The sequence below is a fragment of the Podarcis tiliguerta genome (genome assembly GCF_965153285.1).
Source record: "Podarcis tiliguerta genome assembly, chromosome: 13".
In the NCBI taxonomy this organism is placed as follows: domain Eukaryota; kingdom Metazoa; phylum Chordata; class Lepidosauria; order Squamata; family Lacertidae; genus Podarcis; species Podarcis tiliguerta.
In genome coordinates this window covers 22,079,462-22,097,850 of record NC_139546.1, presented here as the reverse complement: position 1 = coordinate 22,097,850, position 18,389 = coordinate 22,079,462, and the positions used below count along the sequence as shown (strand labels likewise).

The following is an 18,389-nucleotide window of genomic DNA, read 5'->3' as shown; positions in this document are numbered from 1 at the left end:
AAGCACATCAAAAGTGCAAGTAGATAAATAGGTACCGCTCCGGCGGAAAGGTAAACGGCGTTTCCGTGCACTGCTCTGGTTCGCCAGAAGTGGCTTAGTCACACTGGCCACATGACCCGGAACCTGTACGTCGGCTCCCTCGGCCAATAAAGTGAGATGAGTGCGCAATTCCAGTCGACCACGACTGGACCTAATGGTCAGGGGTCCCTTTACCTTTACTAGAAGAATATCCATATTCGTTTTTAATTAATGTGACATTATACAACATTTTCCAAATTACAAGTACTTCTGTATTCATTAGACGTAACTCTCTAAAGGGAGCCAGTTTAAGTCCCATGTTGCAAATGCTATTTTAGGGGCAGAAAAGTGCCTCATAAGGCTCTCCAGTGATTTCATTGCTGGGCTGAGATTTGCAGCAGGAACTTCCTGTGTCATGACTCATGCTCTTAAGGACTGAGACCTAAGCACTATTCCAAGTTTTGGTATGACTTTCCTCTAAAACAATTGTAATTTAACATAAAGTCATAGAGTCATATAGTACAACAATATGACAAATTATCAATTGTGGCCAATTTGCTTCATTTGAAAAGAAGGGTGCTATAAGGCACTTAAGTTATTGGTTTGGGAGCACCGCCCCCTAATCCCAGATGAGAAGGGGTTTTGGTTACTCAGCAGGGTGCTCAGATGTGTTTTCTTCCATATCCATCTTTCAGGTCGTTGCCTTCATTTATAAGTCACAACACTCCTCAAATAATCATCGGGATGGTTGTGGTTAAGCATAGAAACTTCAGTTTTTGTGGTGAAAACCATTCAGCCATAAAAGTCTATATTTTGGTCCTCTAGATCCCTGAAGTCTTATTAGCAGCATTGCATGAGAGGCTTTGAATAGTTATTTAACTGGAGACCCTCATCCAAACGCATTTGATTATGTCCTCTTATGTTCAAGGCCTGAGGCCTGATGTAGAATTTAAGTTTGTTAAACTGAACCATGGATCAGCTTGAGCCAGGGCCACATTTTGCCAGGCAACCAGACTACCTAATCTGTCTTGCTAGAATCTCATTTGTCCTACTTAACCTGTAGCCACTGATAACCCAGTCCTGGTTATGCTATATTATATGTGATACAATACAGTGTCATAAGAAAACATGGCAGCTGTGACTGGGGCACCAGAGATCATTGGGACCAACAGAAAAAAGGTATGTGGGAATGTGAGGGCAACAACAGAGGGGGGTGAGAATTGGGAAAGAAGTAGCAGCTCAGCATGTTGGACATTTGACCAGCCTAATGTGGCCTGTGAATTCAAGGAATGAGGCCTTCATAGCTGGATGGGTTCTGGGCATATGATCTTATTTGAAACCTTTGAATACTATTCTTGCCTCTTGTTCTCTACTCCAGCGAGAAGATGAAAAAGTGTTGAAGCTAGTCCAGAAGAAATTCTGTGCCAGCGGACCATATAGTGGTAAGGCGATGGCTAATAGCAGGAGCCAAGCAGCGCACCATATTGTACGTGACACCAACCATTCTGGGAAACAGCACTTGCACTGTCAGTTTCTGCAGGCAGGTGTCCTTTTTAGGATTTAGATGTTTGAAATAACTTGATCTTTTTTTATATATATAAAAATGAACTACTAAGCCTGAAGTTCTAGTTTTTCATTATTTTCCTTCTTACAGTCTGCATGTTTTAACTAGGAAGATTGTAATCTGCCTTTAAATTTTCTTTACAATGTGTACTCAGTGCCTATGTGTATCCAGAACATTTCTGGAAGGCAGTAGAAATGGATTTAGACAGTGTTTCCCCCTCCTCCTGCACATGGAACTCTAGTGGAGAATGGATTCAATATTGCAGATACTGCACTCAGCTGCTCCGTTGCCACACATATTTGACAAATCACATATTTAGCCTTTGTTAGGCATGTAGTTGGTAGATATCTGAGTGCTTATTTATCACAGTTAGAAAGGACAAAAAAAAAAAAAAAGCTTTTAGCATTATCTGTGCCGGACGGCAGAGTCATCAGTGCATGTAATCAAGATACAGCTCCACTTCAGGAAGGAGCCTTTAGTGCAGGAGTAGCTAACCAGTGGACTTCCATATTTTGCTGTACTAAAACTCATTATCCCTGACCATTGGCCATGCTGCTAGGACTGATTGGAACTGGAGTCCAGTATGTGGCGGGCCATGGGTTAGCCACCCCTTCTTCAAATAGCACCGGATTACTGATGTAAAACCATGTGTTCCAGGAGAAAGCACATAACAAAAAGGCAAACAAGCCACTGGCTCCTCCTGCGTGAGGATGCAGAGATTACTTTACCTGGTGGCAAATAGAACAGTCAGACGCTGGGTTTGAAAGACCTGAAGGAACTTAGAGGATATTCTGTTGCTAATTGTGGTACTCCCTTTCAAGAAGAGAAGTAAGAGAACTCACCTTATCTTACAGACAATCCGGTGAAGGAGGCATGACTATATACTCTTAAACTAAGCTATCTTCACTGTTCCAGAGCGTCATACCTCTCACTAGTTCAAAACATTCATTGACTTTCAAGATTATATTCGCTTCTCGGCCTTTTGGCTAAGATCAAGTGTAGTATATTTGCTAACAGTCAGCTTTTAGCCTTATATCTGCAGCTATCTATAACTGCTTCTATTTCTACTTACCTTTTTATTGTGGAGTGTAATTATGTCCCTGTTCAACCTTTCTTTTTCTAAGCTGAGCAGATTAAGCTCTCATATTTGTTCCTAGCAAACTATTTCCTTCCTATGACCATTCTATTTGCTGCTCTTGAAAATACAGTATTTCTTTCATATTCATTACCAGACTGAACGTAAGAGTTCATCTAAGCATTCATGAGCAGAATTGAATAGTTTTGTAGAGTTTATGCAGGAGCATATATTTTCTAAGCTCTTTGTGCAGTTTTCATTGCTTGAAAACCATGGTGGTTGAATAGCTTTATGAATATTTTTCAAAGGAAAGTAATGAAGAATTGGAATGTTTCATACTTTTCCCAATCCCAGGAGTAGCTTGCTAAATGAACTCAGTGGGATAGCACTGAACTTTCCGTGCTTCTGCTTAAGCAGCTGTTTGCTCAGGTTGACAGAGCCAAGAGCAGCCCTGAGAAATTTTCACACATTCTCACACAAACATATAACCATACTGTGTTTCCTCCTCACATTTGTCTCCCTTCTGTGGAGTTACTTTTAATAGCTAAACATTAGAACTATCTGGGATGTGTGAAAGGATAACCATTCAGTTGTAGCATTGATGCATTGGCACCAGAGCACCCTTTCTTTCCAAGCTGGCTTGCTTAAAAGGGTGCAGGCCTCACTTGAACTGGTACCACACGGTTCTGACTTTTAGCAGGTGTTGCATTGCCTAACCCAAGCCCAATATGGCTAAATGTGTGTGTTTAAAGGAGTAATTCTTCATATAAATAGTTCGTGCCTAGCTTTTAATGACACCTCCACCTTCAAAGTGACTGGAAAAAGACAGTCCTTGCCAGCAGTCTTATAACTCAAAAGACATAACACTATAAAGGAAAAGGATGAGGAGGAAAGAGGGAAATGAGTAAACTTTGACATCAGTTCCTAGTTTCATAATAGTACTTGTAATGACCCACCGGAATGGGAACGGCTCAGGGAGTGGAGGAGCGAAATGGAGTTGCTGTCCCAGCAGAGCTAACAGAGTGGCCATTTCCCATCTCTCTCTGCTGCAGCCTGATGAAATGGCTGTTACCAAGTGACAGATGAGGAAGGGAGCCAGCATGTCAGCAGAGCCCATGGAATGGTCCCTCATATCTCTCCCTCGGTTACAGTCTGCAGGAAGTCAATCGATCATTTCATTTGAACTGGAGTGCTGAACTTGAGAACTTCTGTTCTGAAATATAAGTCATAGATCTCCAAAGTGCTCTTCAGATTATTATTATTTATTTTTTAAAAAGGAACTTAGATATTTTCCCTTTGCAGAATCATTGCATTGATACTATACAAATGTGCTGACTTGGAGCAGCTGTGAGTTTAATGCTATAAAAGGGGTGTTTCCGTGGGGCCGGGCAGTTTGCCATACCATGCCTTGTTCTGTCAGGCATTCTTCTCTTTTTTCATATAGGGGATGGTAACCCTCTGTGGATGATACCCATCAGCATCTGTACAAGTGAAGACCCAACCCATGCCAAAATGCAAGTGTTGATGGACAAGCCCGAGTTGACGTTGGTTTTGAAAGACGTGAAGCCAGAGCAGTGGGTGAAGGTGAGCAGAAAGGGGAGACAGTCTTCTGAATTACCCTGGCAGATTGTCGAGACATGGTCAGCACCTTGATTGGCCAGCACAGTGCTCTAAGATGCATCTTCTTGCAGCATGTTATGGTCTTGTTACCTTAAAGTTGTGCTGCCTCACAACCCAAACACCAGGACTATGGAAGTGTCCTGAGTCCTTCTGGCTGATAAAGTTAGCTATAAATCAGAGATCCTATATGAACTAATTTTTAATTGTGGATTTCAGAAGAGAAGAGGTGCTTGCTTATTTAATTATTTGAATGATTTTAAGGCCATTCTATCTAGGTTGCTTACAAACATATAACACATATCACAATTCCATTAAAATATAAGAGGGCAAAGTTAATATATTATAATATAAAAAATGCCAGCTAGCAGTAACAGTTAAAACATCATTTAGCCCAGCATAAGCAAAATCATTAAAAAATAATAATCTAATAATCAGCTGTGAAACCAATATTCCAAAAAACTAGCAGGAATCATACCAAAATAATTTTAAAATCCAGTTTTACTTACTTCATAAAATGTAGTATGTTGATTGAGAGAGGTTTTTTTGCAGTCAAATTTTTTTTTCTTTTGCAAAGAGGATTACCAAAAAAAGTTGAAACAAGTATGTCTTCAAAATCTTTTTGGTGGCAGGCACGTTACTTGGATGGAGTTCCAGAAGTAGGAGTCCATAATCTTCACTTAAGTTAGATGTTGCGAACTTAGGATATATCCATGAACGTGCAAGTTGCTTTGGTTTATAATTTTAGATTGTTAAGCTGTTCCTTCTCTAAGATGTCAGAGGCTGGGAAAGGATTGTTGAGGCTTGGTGAATGTTGGCACAGTTAATATACATATGCAGATAGGACAAGGACAGTGGTAATGGAATTGCTGAATGAATGTCACTTGCTATCAAGGCTGATTATTTCTGGCTTTGAAGCTTGCCATTCCAGTCCCTTTGTTTCCAGGTGATTCTCCCACATCCTGGAGGGCAGCAAACTAAGCATGTTTCAGCATCCTCCAACAGCACCAAGTATGATTATGTGTACATACTATTCAGCATGGGCACAAGACACAGACTTTCTAATCTCCTCTTACCTTGTAGCAATACAGAAATAATGATCTCTCACACCAGAGGTTTTCAAACTATTTGAATCCATGGCTCCCTTGACCAACTACATCCTTTCTTCGGCACCTCTGTGGGGCTCAGGAGCCCAGTTATGACACCCCTTGCTTGCAGAGCTGGCAGCCTCTCACCCTTTTTCAAACACCTTCTCTTGTGGAGTGTTCCATCAGCCCTCTCTTCTTGGGAGTCCCCCAGGCAGCCACTGCTGCTGTCCCTGGTCTCTGAGCTGCCCCACCCCCACCCCATAGAAAGGTTCCTCCTCATACAGGGACCTGGGCTGGGAAGCACCCCCTGGCCTGCCCCAGAGGCACTATTTGCCTATGGATCTTATAGCCAGGGCTGCTGCAACAAACAGCTGTGCAAGCCTTTGGGAGGCAGAGACGTGAGAGATCATCAGAGGAGGGATGGAATGAAAAGGGACAGAGGCCAGTGATGCTTGCAGCACCCTGACCATCCTTCAAGGCACCCCAGGGTGCCACAGCACACTGGTTGAAAACCACTTCTCACACTGATCTGCCTTGTAGGCATGTTGCAGTCAGAAGAACCACAATATGCTTTCTACAGGGCAAAGCACTACAGAAATTAAAATAGCACTATGTTTTGCACAGGGACGCGGGTGGCGCTGTGGCTAAAACCTTAGCGCCTAGGACTTGCCGATCGCATGGTTGACGGTTCGAATCCCCGCAGCGGGGTGAGCTCCCGTCGTTCGGTCCCAGCTCCTGCCCACCTAGCAGTTCGAAAGCACAATTAAGTGCAAGTAGATAAATAGGTGCTGCTTTCTAGCGGGAAGGTAAACGGCGTTCCGTGTGCTGCTCCGGTTCACCGGAGCAGCTTCGTCACGCTGGCCACGTGACCCGGAAGTGTCTGCGGACAGCGCTGGCTCCCGGCCTCTAGAGTGAGATGAGCGCACAAACCTAGAGTCTGTCAAGACTGGCCCGTACGGGCAGGGGTACCTTTACCTTTTATGTTTTGCACAGCAATAACAGCTACCTGCTGGTACTAGACATGCTAAAGGGTCTGCAAAAGGTGACTCGGATATTAATGTGGCTATTAAGTGCTCGTAATAATAAAATCACTTTAAACAAGACAAAAATGTGGTCTGCATGAAGGTGGCCCATTGCATCTTGATCTAAGAGAGCCTTCCAACTACAAGCACTTTGTAAAAGGAATCCCCTGAGCGTTGTGGGAAGAGCATCCTCTGCCATTTCTTTCCAAGCCTAATTCAGAGTGCTGGTTTTGACCTATAAAGCCTTGTAGTGTTTGGGATGTCAGTATCTTGGGACAACCTTTCCCTGGACCAAGCAAGGTCGCACACCTTTTGGGGGCAATCCTGTTTTGCACAGTGTTTGAAAGGCTCTTGACAACCAGCTGGTTGTCGGGCAGTTTGAAAGTGGCTCCAGGAGGCTTTGGCCAAGCCCCTGCTCTTACCTGCAGGACGGGAGGTTTAGGGTGGGTGGACGTGGCTTGCCCAATTTGGCCTCACAGCCCAAATGGGAAGCCTGGTGGGCCAGGACTCTCTTTGATGAGAGAAGAGATGCACAAATCTAATCAAACTAAACATGGTCCTTTCCAGTAAGGAAAACTAGCCATCTTTCTGATTGTCAGTTTGATAGTACAATAACTTTAATCTCTTATCTTTTTGAAACTCTTCTCTGTTAAAGCTGACCTTCTGTTGATGGTAATTCTCATTTATCTTCCTGCACGAAGTACTACCAGTGATATAAAATAATTGCCTGGTTCTGTTCTCCCTGTTTGACTCAAATACAGTCAAGGGTAATTTGGGGACTGTGGAATTGTTTCTCGGTTGTCTTCTGTAAGCTGCTGACTGAATTTCTTCATTCTGTATTTTCAGCTGAACCTGGGAACGGTAGGGTTTTACCGTACACAATACAGTTCTGACATGCTGGAGAGTTTGCTCCCAGCTATCCGTGACCTCTCCTTACCCCCTGTGGACAGGTTGGGGCTGCAGAATGATCTTTTTTCTTTGGTAAGTGATTGCCTGTCTTCTCTCTTCATTAACCTGCCCCCGCCCCCGCCCCCCCCCCACTTTTCCTGTGGCAGCAGATTGCTTCCGTTGTTGTAGAAATGTCTCCCCCAAAGTTAGGTGCTATTTCTGGAGGTACAGCATCTACAGCATACAGTTGCAGTTAATGAATTTGGCATCTTGTTAGTGAGGTGTGAAAGTTTCACCTCAGCGTGATCAAGCAAAGGCCCTGTAGCCCCAGCTGGTCATAATGCTGTTTTCCTGCAAGAGAATATTTTACTTTAAGCTAATAGCCTGAGCAATGTGTTTAAACGTAGATAACCAGTATTCTGAAACATGAATAAATTATGCAAATGAGTTATCAAGTGGAAGGTCCTGATTTATGCTTAGTGGTATTCTTCAAGCCAAGTCTTTATTTTATTTTACTTTATTTTCTACTTTTTTGAATAGGTGACTCCTTTGTAGTATCTTGAGCTGCTTTTGATATCCCCTTCAGTTTCAAAAGCAGTTAGCCAAGTGCTGAGACTGGTTTCATGTTTCTTTGGATCCTGACCACTATGTTTGTTTTGGCTAATTTTGCATTATTTTTTCTGCCGCTTCTGCTTGTGGGTAGGTGCTATACAGAGCACAGAAGCTCCACTCTGTGATCTTTGGGTCTCTTGGGATCTCACTTGAGCAGTGCCTGGCATTTAGAAGCTGCTTGCTACAGCTACAAGTGCTACTTTGTAGAAAGAGCTGGTGCTGAATTTTGTGCCTGGTACAAAACTGTGCCCTTATACAAGCAGTTGCAGATATGTGAAATAAGCACAGCCATGTCAGTGCCATAGGTTCCCCACACACCCTGACCTCCTGGTTTCAGGGGGAGGGGTTATGTGAGAGCGTGTGAAATGGAAGGATTTGCATAACAAATCTGTGGGTGACTTTCCTTGCTGTGTTTTCCCTTGAGAAACCAGAATAGATTGATTCTGGTTAATTTTAACAAAAAGTTCCATTGGGTCCTGCATAGAGAATGTAGGGTCTTAAGTAACATGCCTTTTAAATTTGAGAATGGTAAAGAGAATGCAAGAGTGATTTACTTGGGTGGGTGTAATGTCTCCCAGTTAAACCAGCGTTTTTTAAACTTACATAGTCATTAAGCCTTTTCCTGCACATAAATTTATCTGCTGACAAATAGTTTTACAGAGGATTCTGGGGTGCTCACTTAACACAGAGCACTGCTCGGGCCTTTTGAACTTTGCAGTAATCCTAACTGATTTGTGAGTGTGAGCACACTTCTATGGACTGAGTTCACTAGCTGCAAACATTCACAAATCGCCGTGGGTGAGGACCTCTGGCAAGAAGGGTCTCCAGCTAAGCTCACTCACACTGAAGTTTGGAGATAGTAGAAATGGCAAGAACCACCTTCATACAACAGTCCAAATGAGAGAAATACCTACTTCTTTTAGAAGCTTTTTACATGTCAGAGGACTTGAGAAAGTGGGTTTGGACAGCACAAATAGAGGTGGTTTAGTTAGGAAGCCAATATTTGTACATGATAATAAATGCATCTTTTTCAGCCGCTAGAGACTTGAAAGCATCATGAAATCAGTAGAAGTGCAACTTCATCACTAGACTTTAGTGTTAGGGGCGTAGTGAACACGGTGCACCAAGCTTACCTCTCTACCTTTTCCTATTGTTTCAAAGGAACATTGGCAATGGTGGGCAAGTTGTAGTTTAAGGATGGTTGTTTGCCATTAATGATTTCACTGAGAAATACTTAAGAAGCTTTAGAACCCTAGGCACTCTTGCCTCACAGAGTTAAGCAGTGCCTCTGACACGGGCCAAGCCAATTCCTGACAAATGAGTGAGTGTGTGTTACAGAACAGATTGCCCAGCAGCAGGTTATCTGTCACCAAGATCACATTATGGGCAGGGAGCAGCTGGGGTTTCCGTCCAAAAGACCATCCGGTAGGAAGACAAAACGGGCAAGGAAAGCCAGGAGCCAGGGTTGAGGAAGATAGCTCTGCCTAGTCCAGCATCTTATATTCAGTAGTGCCCAGTTAGATGCTGCTTCTTGGCAGGCCCCCCTGTGGTATCTTAGGAATCCTGTGAGGTAGGTTAGACTGAGAGACTGACTGGCCCAAGGTCACCCAGCAAACTTCATGAATCCTGGTCTCCCAGATCTCTCATGAATCTGTCTAATCTCTTTTTAATGTCATCTAAGCTAGTGACCAGAATACCATCCGCTGGAGGTAAATTCCATAAACTAATTGTGAGTTGTAAATTCCATAAACTAATTCTGAGTGCTACATTCTTGCATCTGTCCTAAACCTACTTCAGATCCATTTCATTAGGAGACACCAAAGTGCAGAATTATGAGACAGAAGAAAATTCTGTTTCCCTTTTCACATTTGTTTTATAATTTATTAAACCTCTTTCATAGCCCCTTTTAGGGCCTTGATTTGATCCCTGTGAAATTATATTGAGCTGGGAACCAGTTATTTATAATTAGAGAATGAAATATCCTGCAAAAGAAAGAAGGCATGGTTAGGCTTCCAGGCTGGTCACATGGCTGGAAACCAACTCTGTATCCCGACTAAAACACACTGATTCCAGTCCCATGTGAAGTAGCGCTGTCCTTTCTCTGTCCCTGCCTCCTGCAAAAGGCGCAGTCAACATCCAGTCTCCAGATACGAGGAAGAAACACAAAAGAGCTTTCTTGGCGGTAAGCCTTAATTCATTTTGGTTTGGGAGATGAGTGTAACTTGTTTCTTTTCCTCTCTCAGGCCCGAGCTGGAATTATTAGCACTGTAGAGGTTCTAAAAGTCATGGAAGCATTTGTGAATGAGCCCAACTATACCGTATGGAGCGACCTGAGCTGTAACCTGGGGATTCTCTCGACTCTCTTGTCCCACACAGACTTCTATGAGGAGATCCAGGCGTTCGTCCGTGATATATTTTCACCCATAGGAGAGAAGCTGGGCTGGGACCCCAGACCTGGCGAGGGTATGGAAGTTTCTCTGCTGTGAGATTTCAGCACTATGAATCTTTGCCCTGCCAATTTCACTGTGTCCGAATAGACTCCCAGAGACTTACATCAGTGGTGGGGGAACATTTCAGCCTTTCAGCTTATTTGTGTGCAGCAGGGGGTCCTGATTTGGCTCACAAGGATGTTTTCCCAAAGTCACACCCACCTGTACCACACCTGAGGTTGTATATGAAAGCTCCATTGCTGGAGTTTAGGAAGAGGAAGACTAGCAAGCATTTTGTAGAAGCCAGGTCACAAACAAAGCCCTGACTCCAAGCCCTGATTTTTGATGAACTGATAATATCATGTCCTTTTCAGTTCAGATTTGTGACACCCCCCCAAAAAAAAAAATTCCAGTAAGAAATGCTGCTAATCCTTTAAAAATAAACGCATTTTCTTGTTTTTTCATCAGGCCATCTAGATGCACTTCTGAGGGGTTTAGTTCTGGGCAAGCTAGGAAAAGCCGGCCATAAGGCAACCGTGGAAGAAGCTCGGCGCCGGTTTAAGGACCACGTGGAAGGGAAGCACATCCTCTCCGCTGATCTGAGAAGTCCTGTAGGTTGCATTAAGACATCCTTTTCTCCTTAAAGGATCTGTATTCTCTCCCCCACCCCCATCCTCTGCATCCCTTGCCTGTATACAAATCCTGTCTTTTATACAGTGTTGAGTAACCATGTAAGTTTCCTGCATGGTTGGCCAGTAAGTTTCCTTGAGCAGCTGCTAAATATATCTGTTTAGAAGTTTTTAATTGTACAAGCAGAACATATACTGATTGCATGGGGGCAAGTTCATATGCTTCCAGTGGTTTCTGAAATTCCTAGGCAGAGTTTGGAGGGGCGGCAGGGTGAAATCTAAAAGTGAGGATGCTTTAAAACTGAATGGTAGTAAATGTGCTCCTCGAGAAATTGATTTTTTATCGTTTTTAAATCATTCTTTCCAGGTATATGTAACTGTTTTGAAGCACGGTGACAGTACAACCTTAGACACTATGCTAAAGGTGAGTGTGTTCTTTGCATTTCTGTGCATGAAAAAATACAGGGAAGAATCCATCTGTAAATGAATGTGATGAGCCCTGGTCGGTAATGCATTAAAATGATCAAGGGCACAGGTGGTTTGAATATTTGGCATTTTGATAGTGTGTTCTTTTTTGTTCTGTCCCATGTGAACAGTAGTTGCCCTTAATAATGCTCACTTCAGTTCAGCAGGAGAGATTTTTAAATGCTTTTGAACCTCTCCCATTGAAATGAATGGGATTAAAAAGCCCCATTTGTTACACAGGTGTGCGCACACAAATTGAAATATTTTTTTTTTATTTAGTCCTATGAATATTAATCCTTCAAAATGGGTAAGATATCAGTACCATAAATTCAAATAAATATAAAGCCTAGAAGATTCACAAAGTCCCTGGGAGTGCTGTAATCATGTCTACGAAGTTGACAAAAAGAGCTTGCAAGTCATAACCAAATGGTTATTTTTCTGTTGGCGGCTTTGATTTTCTTAAAAACCATAGAGCAATGTAGCTTAGACTACCCTGGATTCTGGCCCATCCCATTCAATGGAAATTGTGCTTTGGGCTATAATGGCCTCTGATCACCTATTAATTCCAGTGGCCATCAAAGCACTCCATAGCAACTGTTTCCACAGGTGGTTCATGTGCTGGGAGAGCAAATTGCTTTGCAGTGTTCAGAGGAGGATGCAAAAGTTTTTTTTAAGAATGGGTTTTTCCTGATACTCTTGCACTGTATGGCACAGCTGTTGACGTTTGCCATGTTCTGTATTTCCCCCCCCCATCTTTTCAAGCTTAAACTCCAGTTGCGTCAGCATTTTTTCACAGGAAGATTATTCATCCCTCAGATCATACTGAATGGCTTTTCTTATACCTTGCAGCCAGCTGTATTTGCTCCTGCAGAAGAGCTCCGATCTAAGTAACATGTTACCCCTATATGAAGGGCCTGGCCATGAACACACTTTGAAAAAAGACAAGTAGTTCAGTTAAATATAGGTAGCACTGCAGGTTATTTGGAAATGGCTCTCATTTCACCACCGTAATGGAGCTAGGGTGCCTCCTAGTGGCTCTGTTGCCATATCAAATGTGCAGTTATTCGGAAGTGCGGCCTCTGTTTGACCCCCACTAAACTAAGTGGCAAATATTCCTGTGTGGATTACCCGTTGGCCATGCTCCCAGAGGCTGAGCAGGTTTGCCAGCGTACCACATGTCAGGTTTCTAATTTAGCTTCACTGACTTGAGCTTGAAGCAGAGAGGGTGATTGCTTGTGGCAGAAAAAGAGCCTTGTCACTTGCTCTGTTTGATTTCTTTCAGCTCCACAAGCAAGCTGATATGCAGGAAGAGAAGAACCGAATAGAACGTGTACTTGGCGCAATATCTCAGCCGGAGTTAATACAGAAAGTTCTCACTTTTGCACTTTCAGTGAGTAACCAACAAAATGCTCGGTTGTGTGTGTCCCATGCATCGGCAGTTGCATAAACATGGAATTACTGGGTGCCTGTTTTCGAGATCCTGAGAATCTTGGTTTACATTTTTTTACTTTTATGGCTTCTATCATACACATCAAAATCAATGTACAGTGGTACCTTGGTTCTCAAACTTAATCCGTTTCGGAAGTCAATTCCAAAACCAATGCCTTCCAAAACCAAGGCACGCTTTCCCATAGAAAGTAATGCAAAATGGATTAATCCATTCTAGACCTTTAAAAACAAGCCCTAAAACAGCAATTGGACATTAATTTTACTATCTAACAAGACCATTGATCCATAAAATGAAGCAATAAACAATGTACTGCAGTCGCACAATCAATCAATCAATCAGTAGCTGAACTGGGTTCCACACCAACACAAAAAAGCTACAAAAATGCAAAATAAATAGTAAAAACAGACAGACCTCAGTGTAACACTCAAAACGGAAGTGTGGTACTCAAAATGGTGCACGCTTGGCTTCCGAAAAAAGTTCGCGAACCGGAACACTTACTTCTGGGTTTACAGTGTTTGGATTCCAAGTTGTTTGAGTACCAAGGCATTTGAGAACCACGGTACCACAAATACATATTGTATATTCCTAAATGATTACTGGTATTCTCACAAGACTCAAAATCCTCACGCCACAGCACAGTACCTCATTTTTAAAGAAAAGTTAGTTAACGTTGGCTTGGAACATATATGCACAGCTTGATGACAAAGAAACCAAAGGGAAATTGAGCAGCAATTGGTACATCACTTGCCCTGCATATCTCCCACAGCAAGGAGAAGCCATAAAATTAATGCAAAATAAGCTGAAAAGAAAGAGACAGAGGGAGGAGCAATGGCACAAAGCTGCGAGAGGTGTAAAGAGTTCAAAGCAGGTTCAGAGTGATTGGCCTCCCTGCCCATGTATTTTTTCAGAATTGGATCACACATCAGGCGTATGTTAATATCTTCCTCTGGATCTTTGAAAACTAGCGACTTGTTAAAATAAAGAAAATGTGTGTGGGTAGTGGTAGGCTTGCACTAGTAGTTTACTGTGGTTTACTGCTGAGTGTTCCATTGTAGGCCAGTTCATGTGTGGACACTGATACCTTGGAAGATTAATCAGTAGTTGCTGCTGTTTTCCTCTGGGTGCTTGAAAGAGACTGGATTGCCTAGGAGTAGAATCTTCAGTCTAAATGCGGAGAAGTGTGGGATACTTGCAGCTTCACAGCACAGGCCTAAATGACTGAGAAATAGCAATAATTGCATCTCCTCTGGAATGGGCATGTGACCATTACAGTATTGAAATATTTACTGCTGAAACTGGCTGTGGGAATAGTCCGTTGCTATTAGAATGCCCCCCTGCTCCACAGCATGGTTGATTAATACACATGGGGCTGCCACCAAAACCAACCGTCCCATACCATTCCCCTTCTTCTTCTAACATCTAGTTATAGCAGTGAACACAGTGCAACAGTGAGGCCCAAGAGGCCTGGCTAGTACTGCCATCAATGGAGGGTGTGTCCTGGAAGACTTCCCAGGATCCTTTGCAACACAGAGAAGCAGGCAAGTCGCTATGGAGTGAGTTAAATGAAGCAAGAATATCTGAATGCTGCTTCCCCAGACTAGTTAAGTAGGCAAGCTGGTGCTGCAGCTGCACGTGATGACATCTCTTGGATGGTGTGTGGGAAACTTAAATGTGGATTCAAGGCTGCTAGAATTACCTGCAATTTCTTACTCCATTTGCAGGAAGAGGTACGTCCTCAGGACACAGTATCTGTCATTGGTGGAGTGGCCGGAGGCAGCAAGCAGGGCAGGAAAGCTGCCTGGAAGTTTGTCAGAGACAACTGGGAGGAACTCTATAATCGCTACCAAGGAGGGTTCTTAATATCCCGGCTAATAAAGGTGCGCGCACAAAAAGTTTTGACTACAGCAGTCATTGAAAAGACGAGGCTTTAAAAAGTTCCCTCCCCTCCTGATTTATTGTGCATTCCTTGTTTTTCAGCTATCGGTGGATGGATTTGCAATTGACAAAATGGCTGCAGAGGTTAAGGTAAGACAGTCTGATCTGCATCTTGGCTGATGGCATTGCCAGGGCCTGTGCATTTAGAGGCCAAGGAAGGGATGATATGCCTGACCTCATTCCTCTGTGCACACTGTTGGGGCATCCTCATTCTGGTAGGGAGTAGGGGCAAGGACAAATATATGTCAGAGCAAGGTATTCTAGAACTCTCTTTCGTGACTTGGCATTCTCCCGATAAATAAAATCAAGTGTGCAAAGAAGCCAAACGATGTGAATTGATTTTGTCTTATGTAAGGGTTGAATGATCAAACCCCTAAGCAGGTAGTTGAAGGAAATTGCCATGGTTACAAACTTTTGACTTTTTCTTTAAAAACCATCAGTTTTAAGCACGTTACATTATAGGGAGAGTTCTTTTCCCCAGGGTTGTGCTGTGGAGGGATTAATTGGCTAGCATATCACAATGAAGGGAGCACAGAATAGTTGGGATCATAAACCCCTGTCACTCAAAGTGTTGGGACATTTAAGTTGCCTGTTGCACTGTTCTACTGCCCATGGTGGCGGTCACTGAATTATACCAGGGTAAAGGTAGGATTTAACTATAGCTGTCTCAGGTAACACACAGAAGTACAACAACAACAACAAATATTTATGCCCAACAACAACAACAAATATTTATACTTAGCCCATCTGGCTGGGTTTCCCCTGCCACTTTGGGCGGCTCCCAATAGAATATTAAAAACACGATAAAACATCAGACATTAAAAACTTCCCTAAACAGGGCTGCTTTCAGATGTCTTCTAAAACTCAGATAGTTATTTATTTCCTTGACATCTGATGGGAGGGCATTCCACAGGGTGGGTGCCACTACCAAGAAGTCCCTCTGCCTTAGTTTGAGTCCAAATCAGAGAGACATTTGGAGGCAATGGCATTTGGGGTTGTTATAGTGATCAAGACCTAGTAAACCTCACGGTCTGTGGAAGTACATATTGAATGTGCTCTACATATTGTTCAGCAGTCTGCAAGGCCCCGATGAACACTGTTCTAACGTTAGCAAAGATTGATTTTGCTAATTAATTCTGCGTGAAAACTAGCCCCATACCCACATTTCTATGTAGTTTACATGTCCGGAGATGGATGAATATATGCCAGAATATATTTATCGTTTTGCTGTCCTCTATACATCACCTTGGGTACTTGAAGGTGGCGCTGTGGTCTAAACCACTGAGCCTCTTGTGCTTGCCGACCAGAAGGTCGGCCGTTCGAATCCGCGCAGCAGGGTGAGCTCCCATTGCTCGGTCCCTGCTCCTGCCAACCTAGCAGTTCGAAAGCACACTAGTGAAAGTAGATAAATAGGCACCGCTGCGGTGGGAAAGTAGATGGCTTTTCCGTGCGCTCTGGTTTCCGTCAGTGTCCCGTTGCCCAGGAGCGGTTTAGTCATGCTGGTCACATGACCTGGAATGCTGTCTGTGGACAAATGCCAGCTCCCTTGGCCTGAAAGCGAGATGAGTGCCACAACCCCATAGTCACCTTTGACTGGACTTAACCGTGCAGGGGTCCTTTACTTTTTTACCTACTTGAATAAGCATAAGGACAATTTATTGTTACAAAAAAAAAACCCCTATCTATGGCTATAAACTTAACACCTGCCTTTCTCCCTGGGAGTATAGGATATCTTCTCACTGCGGCAACGTAGAAAAATCAGGACAATTTTAAGCAGAAAATTGCAAAAGCATTTAGCTGCCTTAATGGTAAACATGCTCTGTGGGTTGCATCCAGATACACATGCCCAACTGAGCAGTCCCGGTTCTTGTAGTTAGGTTCTGCTTTTTTTGCCCACCTTGTATTTAGAAACACACACACACACACACACACACACACACACACCCTAAACTTTTATTTCCTGTGGAACTGAGACCTCTATCCTAAGATTCAAACTTATTAAAATGACATATATGGAACTCCCAGTGGATGTTGTTTCGTTTTATATAGGCTTTCTTTGAGAGTCACCCAGCTCCGTCAGCTGAGCGCACCATCCAGCAGTGCTGTGAAAACATTCTGTTGAACGCTGCATGGCTGAAGCGCGATGCCGAAAATCTCCACCAGTACCTCCTGCAGCGCAAGGCCTCACCGACTGCTGTGTGAGCCCACCCTCACCCACCTCTGACATCCCAACTGCTGTGGCCCAACTGCCTCGGTGCGAGGAGGAGGAGCTGCTACCCGACAGCTGAATCATACGCCAAGGAAATTGGAGTCTTTTCTCAAACCAAGGGGATTGGACAATGAATGTAGTTAACTGGTTCCTGCTCACACTCCAGAACTAAATTCTATTAAAAAAAAATTATCAACAATTCAGCAAAAACAGAAACACCCTGTAAATATAATGGTAATAAAATAGAGGATAACAAAACTGTGAAACTTCCTTAAGCCTTGTCAGTGGTCAAAATATTTAACACCCCTCCTTTCTTTACACTTACTGATGATTTTTTAACCATCCCTCTCCCATTTTCTAAAAAAAAAAAAAAGAAGCAGAAGCAGGGAAACCAGTGGTTTCTAGGAAAGTTGAATTCTGTGGCACGTCGAGGGCAGGAATAGGTTAATGCCTCTGAGCACGCCAGAGAGCACACTACAAGACAGCAAAAAACATGTACATGTTTTGTGGATTGGTTCAATAATGAAAGGCAGCTTGGCGCACAACCCAGTGGGTAGTGCCGAGTTGGGTGTTTCTGGAGATGTCCTGTAATCTCAGATTATATTTGAAGGCTTGTAAGAGTCCTGCCCTTCCCAATCTCTTGTCTCACTACCTTTTGAGGGAAGGAGAAATCAAATATTCTGTCTCTGCCTGTCCCCCTCTCTTCTTTTGATTTCATTTGCTGATGTCCTTCTTAGAGATTTAAATAAAAAAAAACTACACAACCCTGTATGAAAACATCTTTTTCAGCCACATAAAAAAAAATAAAAATAAACCATTCATGCCACCTTTTTCTCATTCTTTAAATTATATCCTCCCACTGCATGCAAATAAAGATTTAGTACTGTGACTGGATCCTTCTGGGCCGCTGTTATGGCTGGCCCCCATTACGCATAACACTGTAGTTTGTCTGAAAGACTCACCCTGTTTGAAAACCAAAACACCGCCCCTAAATACCTTGTGACTGCAGCTTTCCAACCCCCCCTTTCTTTGGTGACGTTTGGTAATTTGATTCAGAAGCCTTAAAACTTGTACTAGCTGGCATGATGATGAAATTCTAAGTTGTGTGCCATCAGTTGCTTACCAGAGTAGCATGTTCCTGCTAACCAGATTTCAAACCCGACACCACTCCTCCCACAGACGTTTACAGTTCCCTTTTTTAAAAAGCACCTTTTTAAAAAGGAATTCATATTTGGTGTGGCTTTAACTGTTATTTCAGAAGGTCATCAGATACTAGCTGTCAAACTGCTTCCCTGGAAACACATTTTTTGTGCTATTGTTTTAAAAGAAAAACAAAAGGAAAAAATTCAGACAAGTTGGCGTTAATAAAAAGGAAAGTCAATGTGAAA

The 18,389-nt window shown here is 43.0% G+C and overlaps 1 protein-coding gene across 1 annotated transcript in view; it reads left to right on the top strand.

The window, feature by feature from the left end:
* NPEPPS (aminopeptidase puromycin sensitive) overlaps window positions 1–18,389 on the top strand; it is a 78,721-nt gene extending 60,332 nt beyond the window's left edge. The window contains 10 exon segments of the mRNA XM_083408520.1: window positions 1,397–1,460; window positions 4,102–4,241; window positions 7,231–7,365; window positions 10,128–10,347; window positions 10,782–10,924; window positions 11,310–11,366; window positions 12,690–12,797; window positions 14,579–14,734; window positions 14,835–14,882; window positions 16,842–18,389. Coding sequence (XP_083264646.1) covers window positions 1,397–1,460; window positions 4,102–4,241; window positions 7,231–7,365; window positions 10,128–10,347; window positions 10,782–10,924; window positions 11,310–11,366; window positions 12,690–12,797; window positions 14,579–14,734; window positions 14,835–14,882; window positions 16,842–16,994 — 1,224 coding nt within the window. The 3' untranslated portion in view covers window positions 16,995–18,389.